Genomic DNA, 10,374 nt, shown 5'->3' on the forward strand with positions numbered 1-10,374 from the left:
CGTGCATGGGTGGGTTTTCTCCGGGTACTCCGGTTTCCTCCCACAGACCAAAAACATGCATGTTAGGCTGATTGGTAACTCTAAATTGTCCCTAGGTGTGAGTGAGAACGTGAATGGTTGTTTGTCACGTTTGTCTCTATGTGGCCCTGTGATGGACTTGCGACCCGTCCAGGGTGTACCCCGCCCCTCACACCGTGATTGCTGGACATGGGCACCGGCGACCCCCGTGACCCAAAATGGAATAAGCGGGTAAAGAAAATGGATGGATATATATATATATATACATGCATACTTTTCATACTCATACTTTTCATGTTCATATTTCTCAGTTGGCCAAAAATCCTTTTTTTTTTTGGTCTTAAGTAATATTCTAATTGTCTGAGATACTGAATTTGGGGCTTTCATTAGTTGTCAGTTATAATCATCAACATTTAAAGAAATAAACATTGAAATATATCAGTCTGTGTGTAATGAATGAAAATAATATACACGTTTTATGAATAGAATTCCTGAAATAAATGAACTTTTTCATGATATTCTAATTTTATGACCAACACATACACATATATATGTATGTACGTACGTATGTACATACGTACATACATACGTACATACGTACGTACGTATATATGTATGAGTCTAAAGGTTTTGTGTGCAAATTCAAAAGCTTTGCTTTTGAAATTTATTTATTTTTTGCTATTTTGAACCTGCATTTTGTTCATGTCAGAAAGCTTAGGTTGCAAAGCTCCAATATTCTTTCTAAGGAAGTAAGAAAAATAATCACTGAAAGGTCTCCAACATTTAGGTTTTCAAACTAAACTCCAAATATTATAATTTTTAAAATTTGGTTAACCTTACTTTTCTATATACACCTACCTTTTGAACTTATCCAGTCACTCAAAAAAATAACACCTTCAGACAGTCTTTTTAAACATACCAAAGTTTTCCAGTTTTATTAATTTTTTTTTCTTTACCTACAAGTTATCAGGGCTTCTTAAGGAGCCTGCCATTGTGCACGAAAAGGCTAGAAGACAGCTAACAAGCTGTCAGATTACTGAACTCTAATAATAATACTGAACTATTGACAATAACATTGCACCAAGCCACATCTGTGACACCTAATATGATTAATATTAGCTGTTAATATATTTATTGCTGCTGCACTATGTGGCTGTATCATGTATGTCAGTACCTTACCATCATAATTTAATCTTAATGTTACCTGTGCAATAACTGTCACACAACCTGTGTAGTTTATGTGCAACATGTGCATTTTAGCTTATATTACTACCTTGAAATACTTCCATCTTCTTCTTCTTCTTTCGGCTGCTCCCTATTTTAGGGGTTGCCACAGCGACCTAAGTCGCAGTTATTTTTTACACCGGATGCCCTTCCTGACACAACCACAGACCACCGAGCTACCACAGCCCTCTGTGTGGAGCAGAGAGCTGCTATCTAGGACACCTGGAGGAACAGATGGCGGGGGTTAAGGGCCTTGCTCAAGGGCCCAGAGTGGGAAGAATGAGGGTGGGGGCAGGTGTGGGTGCTTCACCTACGCCACCCACACTTTTGATGTTGTCGGTACCGGGGCTTGAACCGGCGATCTTCCGATCACAGGCCAACCTTCTCCAACCTCTGTGCCACCACTCCCCGCTACCTTGAAATACTTATTCATGCAAATTCTTCTGACTTGCACCATTTTATCCTATGTTGTTGTTTACTATTTCTCTTTAGGACCTTATAATTACATTTTCACTTTTTGGTACTTCATTTTGTACCCTTATTGCATGTTTTAGTACTTTTCCTGTTTGTTTGTTCTTTGTGTTTAGAGAGTTAAATCGATTCCTCTCATCCCGAACATTTGATTGTACTGTTGACCTTGTATTAACCTGCATGACAAATAAACATAGCTTGAACTTGAAGTTAATCTTATTAGAAAAAAAAAAAGATCAGTGTGGCCTGGCACTATGTTGCGAAACTCAATTTATTTTTGGCCAATTTGTTTTGTGTGCAGTTTTATTCAAAATAGCTTCAAGCACTGATTCATAACTAAACATCTAAATATCTTCTCTTGTGCTCAGACTTCATCTGAGAGCCTACAGCTTTACTTAATCCTGCTTCACAGTAATGTGCTATTACCAAAAAAAACTATCCATCTTTCATATTTTAAAGAAGAAAATTTCAATTTTAAACATTAAGCCTGTGGTAAAAGCTAAAATTTCCTACAACATGCAAAGATGCTGGTCTTGCATGGTCCCATGGTTTATTGGTCCCCAAATATTACCAAGGGTTGAGACTGTTGCACCAGCATGAATAGATTTAAATATTATTTCAAATGTTTGCATTACAAATAGTAAAAAAAAAAGTATTTGCTACAATTTAGTGTAGACTTAATACATAAATTTTTTCTTATGTTGCACTTGCAGCAAAATTCCACAAGAGGGCACAAAATCCTATATTATGATTAAGTTTCTGCTGAAGGACAAACTAAAGAAGCTTTCAAATTTTATTTTATTTATTGACTGACTAAGCTCGTCACTTTTCTTTTCAACTGCTTTGTACTCATGTTTGTGCCAATTTCTAAGTCAATATTTTAAAAATTTTCAGTCATTACTGTAAAAGTAAATCCAACTCTCTTAACTGAATATTTTCCTTTGTTTAATACACAAATTTATAGTAAAACATCAAGTTCTTTTTAAATCTGTATAATGGTGTGATGTAAAATAAAAATATGTGCCCAGAATAAAAAAAATAATGATAAATAGTAAAACAGACATGTTCATGTAAAATAAAAACAAGCACAATTGTATAAAAAACCAGAACTATTTATAAGTTAATGTGAAATACAATACTACCATTTTCATCACATATTATTGTACATTACCAGGTGACACCTAAAATACATATTGCTTATGATTTTCCATGAGGAATATCTGTAAAGAAAGCAGATCATTTTTTTAATTGTCACAAAATAAATAATTTCATTTTTTTAAACGATTGCTTCAGTGTTCTTGAACAGCACATCCAGTATTTGCGCCTTCATATTGCACATCAAGATCATAACTTAACTGAAATACTGCACTTTAGTCCCCCTGTTTAGGATTTTATAATCAACATTTTCTGTAATAAATGTAAACTTTATAACCCCCTGCTACAGGGATATTAAAATACAATGAACAAAGCTGTATTTTTAATACAAAATAGCTTAAACATTTCTAATTTTTCCATTTATTTAGTATTCAAGCATTTAGCAGCAAGGACCCTCATGTTTTGTTTTTACTTGAGTCTACTCAACAAGATGACAAGAAGTTATAATTCTTTAAATCTGACTCAAATAAAGTCTAATCCCAATTTTGTCATTTATTTCAAAGTCTTCATATAAATTATATTTTAAACAGGGTGTCCTAAAGTGTAAACTCTTAATAATCTACCCAGATATAAGCAGAGAAGCACATCATAATGGTTCCCGTCAAGAAATGTGAGTTTTTAATGTATTTATTTATTTCAAACCATCTCGTTTTACACAATAATTTATCTATCTCTGTATGGCAAGTATTTATTCATTCGTGTGATTTTTTGATTGTCACCCATTACACAAAGAACACGAGACAAACGTGTACGGAGACAAATAACGCACATCAAATGATGGTTGAAAATGTGTTGAGATAGAAATGTTCTGAAGTGCAAAACAGCAGATCTTTATCGTCCCTTTATATATAGAATAAGACAGTTTACATATGTAAACCAGTTTCATGAGATAAAACCAAAATGTGATTTGATTTGCTTATGAAAACTAAAGCAGAGAGAGTTTCGTCTCGCATCCCAGAATCCAACTGGAAAGCTCTAAAATGAAAAAAGTTCTTAAATATTTGAATGCCTCAGTGTATTAGTTTAAAATCAACTAAAATGTGGATCTTTATGGCTTCCAGAAAGGTCCAGACCCTGGGGGACAAGCACTCAGCTGATGACAGATGATCCTTCCACTTTTAAGGTCGACACTCTGCTCAGTCAGTGCTGAATCCTCCATCCACACCCAAAAAGGGGGCTTACAGGTTTTCTGATGTACAATGTGCCACTCTCACTCTGCCTGCTGTGTCTTGGTGTCCCTCAGAACAGAACTGGACTGTCCATGTCTTGCAGAGTCAGTAATTTCTGCTGGTCCAGCTCTGACTGGGTTAGATCTGTAAGACCTAACGTTTTGTGCTAGTTGTTAATAAGGAGAGAAGATAATAGGAGCATGCGTGGCCCTCAGAGGTCCAGGTGCAGGCCTGAAGAGCGCGGGGTTGATGAAAGGACCCTGGAAAATGGCTGTAGGACGTGGAGGCAGTCGTAGAGCTAAGGGTCCAGATGCCATGGCGAAGAATGCAGATGGATTCAGCGGGCTGGTCAGGAGCCCTGCCGGCAGGGCTTTAGAGAGCTGCTTCTGCAGGGCCAGCTTAGTCTGAAACCAAAAAGGGGAGAAATACTGACTCCTGACAAGACTGAGATCACAAAACCAGGCCACCATTTATGGTATACACATTACTGACAAAATACCCAAACATACTGATGCTTAGGATGCTTAATTTAACCATGATTACTACTCAGCGTGGTAGTTCACCATAATGTTAATCGTTGCTTCGTCTTCCATAACGACCAAAGAAGGAATTTAACAAGTTTTATTTGGCAGCATGAAATGACTTTTACCATGCAACATAAATAGTCTTGGCACAATTAGGCCTGTCACGATAACAAATTTTGCTGGGCGATTAATTGTCTCCAAATTATTGCGATAGAGGATAATGTTGTTTGAAATTTGACAATAATTAGTAATTATTGTCAAATTTAAGAAGAAATGTTGGTTAATTTGTTTTGAGTGTAGTACCTTTTTTCGACCACCAGATGGTAGTGTAAGACTGTTTGAACCACAGGATGGATAGTGAGGGAGCAAGCAGTGTGTCTCTAAGAAAAATGGAAGAGAGGCCCCTTGACGTGACATGGGCTGTCTCTCTTTGGTTCTCAACATGACAGACACTCTATGTGCTTTTGGATGGTTAAACTGGATTTTAAAGAGAAGGGGAGGGATCAGTGATGAGCACCGGAGTTGAGCTTTTTGTCATCCAGTGTCTTCAGTAGAAAGAGAGACGCGAAGAAATGATAAAGCCGATAAATGAAAATGAGGTAGATAATTTTCATTTATCATGCGATTGATTTATTGTTTATTGCGACAGGCCTAGGCACAATCATGACCAAATTGTTACATCTAAGATGTTGAGTATATTAAAGGTATTATCTCACAAAGCTGCAACTGTTGGAGGCTTGCCGGTGACTTGAAATTTACTCCGTACTGGAAAAAGTCACGCAATTTTTCGATTACAGTTTCAATTAATTCAGAGCGAACAAGTCACCATTGAGCCATACAGCCAATTTGTAAAAACTGTGGTGTACCTTTGTGTCTACAGCTTGTAAAATAATACTTCAGGCCATGCACTTCATATCCACCTCATCAGGCTGCTTTGGACACACCTTGGCAGCCTCCCTCCACGTTTATGATTTAATGTACACACTTAAATATAGATAAGTACGTTTGTACCATAAAAAAAACCCAACTTATTATTTATCAATTTGGTTTGTAGACCTGGGCGTGTTTTGTGTCCGAGGACAGCACAAGTACAGTCTAAGTACAGCTGGAGAAGGGTTTAACACACATTCAATGATTGTGTGACAGTTTTTAGCAAATGTTTGATCATTTTAGCTTAAGTAAAGATTTAGTTAATTTTAGTCGTTTTAAAACAAAATTTAGCATCTGTTTTGCTATTTTTAACAACTGGAACTAAGCTCACTATATCACAATCATCAATGTACTAAAATTCCAATTTAATATTTTAAATATTTCTGTACAGAACAACAGTTTCTAGAGATGTAGCTTGTGTGAAAATAAAAAGGAAGCACAGCATCATAACGGCTGAAATACGGTTTGTTTATATTGTGATGTTCAACATATCTTTAAGATTTTTCATGTTTAGACTTGAATTTTTTTAATCTAATTTCAGTTTCACATTTTTTAAACAATTGTTTAAGCCTCGTAGCTGAAACAGAGCAGACGAGAAACTTTGTCTTACAGATAAATGGAAAAAAGCGCGGATTTGAGAATCAGACATTTACGTTATAATTTGCTGCATGATCAAGCAAACAAGGACAAATGTTGAGCTAATAAATTTAAAATGTGTGTGTGTGACACCTAGAGTCCAAAATTGATCATAATTTATTTTTAAGTGGTTCAGAATTAGTGGTCCTCACTCTGCTCATCTTTTTTACTTGGTACTCACTGCGCAGTAAATACAAGAATATATGTGTGTGTGTGTAACACACTTACTGCTAAAATAGCACTGGGGTGTAGCTTATTAAAGGGGGTGAACTTGGCCTTTACAGGCTTCCCAGCTAAGCGCTCTTTGTGTCTCCTGCTGTTTGTGTGCTGAAAGAGAAAAAGAAAGCATCAGTTTAAAAAAGTAAATGATAGTATAAAATATTATTTGGTAAATGGTCATTTTAAACATTTTCATAAAGTGCAAAATTAGCTAAATAAAGCAGTGTCTGATCCATATACCTGTTTCATCTGTGTTTCTGAGTTAACAGACACTTGGCACAGATCACATTGAAAGGCCTGATTTGTTGCACCAACAATCACTCTGCTCTTGCGCCTGATTCGTTGTTTCATTCGACCTTTGGGCCGAGGAGATGATCTCATCCTGACCCTGCGATGTGGCCGAATACTGTTCTGGCCATCCAGCATTTGTTTGTGCTTCGACCCTGAGACATCCAACCAGAGAGAGGAGTAAAATGTTAGAGCAGTGAAAAAGGCAAATTAAGTGCCTTAAACTCAAAACAATAAATTGAAACCGAATACCGCTACAGTGAGTGTCCAGCTGGGCGCTAGAGTTGACTGTCACTTTGCATGTTGGACAGTGAAAATGCTTTTTGCTGTTCTTGGCCTCCTTCACCTCCTCCTCGCCTCCTGTGGAGCTTCCTTGAAGGTCAGAGTGTGGTGCTGACCCACTGTTTGGGCTGCACCCTTCTGCACATGGACTGTTTGAAGGTAGATCACGAATCTGAGGTTCTGGGGAGACCTCTGGTGTGTGAGGATCCGAGTCTGCAGATGATGTCAGGGAAGGTAAAGTTTCTGTTGGGGAGCTCTCCTGGCTGTTATCTGGGTGCTGCTGTGCAGATTGGGATTGAGTGCTTGATCCTGTGGACAGATGGACAAACACAAATGACAAAAAACAGAAATAATAACTGAAGGTTTCAAAACTTAGATTTTTAACCACTCATGTTTATTTTATTGTAAGACGCTGAAAGGAGAGGACACACAAATATGTTTTTGATTGGGTTTGTTACTAAAATATCTCATAAAAACTGGATGAATTTTAATAAAAACACAGAATCAGTAGATTTCCACCTGATTCAAGATGGCCACCACAGCTAATCAACATTAGCCAACACAAAAATGACTACAATGCTGAAATGTGCTCATTTCTTTTTGTTAATCTTCTTTCACATCTCATTTTGATTGTACTTTCTGTTCCTCTTGAATTTTCATATCTTTTTCTCCTTTTTTCTGCCATCTTAATCACTCTTCCTCTGTCCCCGTGCCTCTTTGTCATTTGTTGGCTCTCTCTGCCAAAGCTCGCTCTGTCACATCAATCAACAACCATGGCAACCACCAAAGGTAACAAGCTTATCATTATGTGCTCCGAGGGGGAAATTGATAGGTGCTGCAAGAAAATGGGAGGTAGAGGATCAATAATGGAAAGGAGAAGCAGGCAGAGGGAATAGAAAAGAAGATAGTGATATTTTGTTGTCAGGCAGAATGTGAAGCATTGTGACTGATGGCTCAAAGAGAGTAAAACAGTGAACAGCAAAGTCAGTATTTGAAAAGTAGCTTGATGTAGCTGAAGAATTAAGAGCGAATATGGTAAAGATCTGGGACTGCAAGCACAAATTTTAAATGCTAATAATTTACTGAACATAATAAAACAATAACCAAAAGATGATTTTAGAAATAATTTGTTGTTCTTACTCTCATCCATCCATCCATCCATCCATCCATCCATCCATCCATCCAAATGAATGATGAAAAAAACACTAAAGCAGACCATGTATCAGAAGGTGAGCTAGTTCCTGTATTGCTGTATTTGTTAAATAGCCTATGTAAAATAACAACATGAAAAATCTTCTGAAATTCTGTTCTGCTTTTTGGTTTTGCTGTGCTACCCCAGGATTTTCAGTAGCCTCCCCACGTAGGACTGCACTCTACTGAACAGAGATCTCTGAGTTTGTTCCTGGGATATGTTGGAGTCACTCTTCTGGTTTGGGGGTCACAGCACCATGTGTTCCAATGACCACTGGGACTACTGACACTTTGACTTTCCACAACTTCTGTTTTTCCTCTTTCGGCCCTTGATACAGTATATTTCCAGCTTCTTGTGCTCCTTCTTCTTGATGTTACAGTAACTTGGGATTGCTACATTTATCACCACTGCCGTCTTCTCTTGCTTGTTGACCACCACAATGTCCGGTTGGTTAGCCATTACCATTTTGTTGGCTAGAGAGGGTTGGGCTGTAGGACAGCAACACAAGAACATACCCTCAGCACTAGAGCAATAGAGGCTGATGTCTACCATACCAGCCAAGACCCAAGATGGAGGCTGTACAAAGATGCCCTTGAGACAGCCCAACACATAATAACAGGGTGTAAGATCCAGGCAGACAAAGCATACAAGGAACACCATGTGTAACCAAGTGGCTAGAAAAATATACAGGAACATTTGTGCCGAGTATGGACTGGAGGTCTGACAGTCAAAGTGGGAGATGCCAGCAAGGGTGGTGGAGAATGGAAGGGCTAATAGATACTGTGGGGCTTCCAGATCCAGACCACTGGTAGGACTTGTTGATGTGAGCTACTTCCTCAGTCTGCTGGTGGTACATGCCGTGTAGGTGCTTATCTTTCCACGATGGCTCCTCTTGCTCCGTCTCTTCCGCACTGGGGTTCTGCTGCTGCCTGAGACATTTGCTCATCAATTCATCATTGGGGGCTTTCCTCCTCATGTACTCCAGGATCTCATTTGTTTCATCTTGTGTAGTGGCTTGGACGCTCACTAGTCCTCTGCCTCCCTCCTTTCTCTTAATGTATAGTCTCAGGGCGTTGGACTTGAGGTAAAACCCTCCATTCATTGTAAGTAGCTTTCTAGTCTTGATGTCAGTGACTTCTATCTCCTCCTTTGGCCAGGATATTATACCAGCTGGGTATCTGATGACTGGTGTGGGGACAGTGCATCACATTGGCATATCCCACATTTGATGGCTTCTCTGGTGTCGGTGCTAATTCACTTCTTTTCCTCGCTCAGGTAATAGACCCATACGCCTATTCATCTTAGCCATTATGATGCCTGATTATATATTCTTATCTTTTTTTAAATATTTCAATTGATTTAATTTTTTTTATGTTTGCGTTTAAGTATTATCAGTGTACTGCATGGCACTTTGGTCAATGGTGATGCTTTTTAAAAAAGTGCTTTATAAACAAATTTGTAATGTATTGATAGGAGCTTCCATGTTATACAGACAAAGGTGGTTGGCTGATAGTTGGATGGGATTGCCCCTTTCTGGGGTTCTTTCATGATCAGGACTGTCCAAGCTTGGTTTAACCACTCTGGGTGGGACCTTTCCATTAGAAGCTGCTTCATTTGTGCTGCTAGTAGGTGTGTATCATATGAGGCCCACGTGCGGTCAAGCTCTTAATTCCTGAGATTCTGTCTTAGATGTGTACTACTGTATGCCACTTGGATGTGTGCTACTTTTGAACCTGTCCAGAGTACCTGATAACTCTTTTTTTAGATTTTTCTAGGATATGCCACTGTAATGAGCACTGATTCTTGTTCTAAGAGATTGCTGTGTTCTGATCTTAAATCGTGTAGCCATGGAGCATCATTATTGTGTGATGCCTCCTTCTCTCATATGCTTCTCCAGAATTGCTCAGTCTCAGCTCTGATTGAATCTACCCTTATGTTGTTCCCCTGCCATTGAGAGTACACTTAGATGGTGTGGTAGAGAATAGTTTATATTCCTGGCTTCTGCTTCTAGGGTGCACCTCTTTAGGTGAGTAGCCAGAGCTTTGAGACATTGTTTAGCAGACTTTAGCCTGATGTATGGACATGTTGCAGTATTTTTGTGGTGGCTCTTTATTCATTGAGACTTTTTGTTGTTCTGACATCTGGCTGATTACTCTCCGTGTTGTCTTGATCTTCGCTTCCAGCCTTTTTCTCCATGGTGGGAAATGCTCCTTAAAAACATTATATATATATATATATATATATATATAAAATATATATATATAAT

At 38.2% G+C, this 10,374-nt stretch overlaps 1 protein-coding gene across 1 annotated transcript; it reads right to left on the reverse strand.

Annotated features, from left to right (window-relative positions):
• Positions 1-4,077: 4,077 nt before the first annotated feature.
• On the reverse strand, positions 4,078-9,210 carry LOC119423536 (zinc finger protein 385D-like). The gene is made up of 7 exons (XM_037690934.1): positions 8,890-9,210; positions 8,663-8,699; positions 8,414-8,596; positions 6,887-7,225; positions 6,587-6,789; positions 6,356-6,454; positions 4,078-4,441 (listed from the first exon to the last, which is right to left on the reverse strand). The coding sequence occupies exons 1-7, from the start codon at positions 9,208-9,210 to the stop codon at positions 4,211-4,213; spliced, it is 1,413 nt and encodes a 470-aa protein (XP_037546862.1). The 3' UTR covers positions 4,078-4,210.
• Between the last annotated feature and the right edge of the window lie 1,164 nt (positions 9,211-10,374).

Source organism: Nematolebias whitei, chromosome 17 (genome assembly GCF_014905685.2).
Source record: "Nematolebias whitei isolate Nwh7 chromosome 17, NemWhi1, whole genome shotgun sequence".
NCBI classification, from domain to species: domain Eukaryota; kingdom Metazoa; phylum Chordata; class Actinopteri; order Cyprinodontiformes; family Rivulidae; genus Nematolebias; species Nematolebias whitei.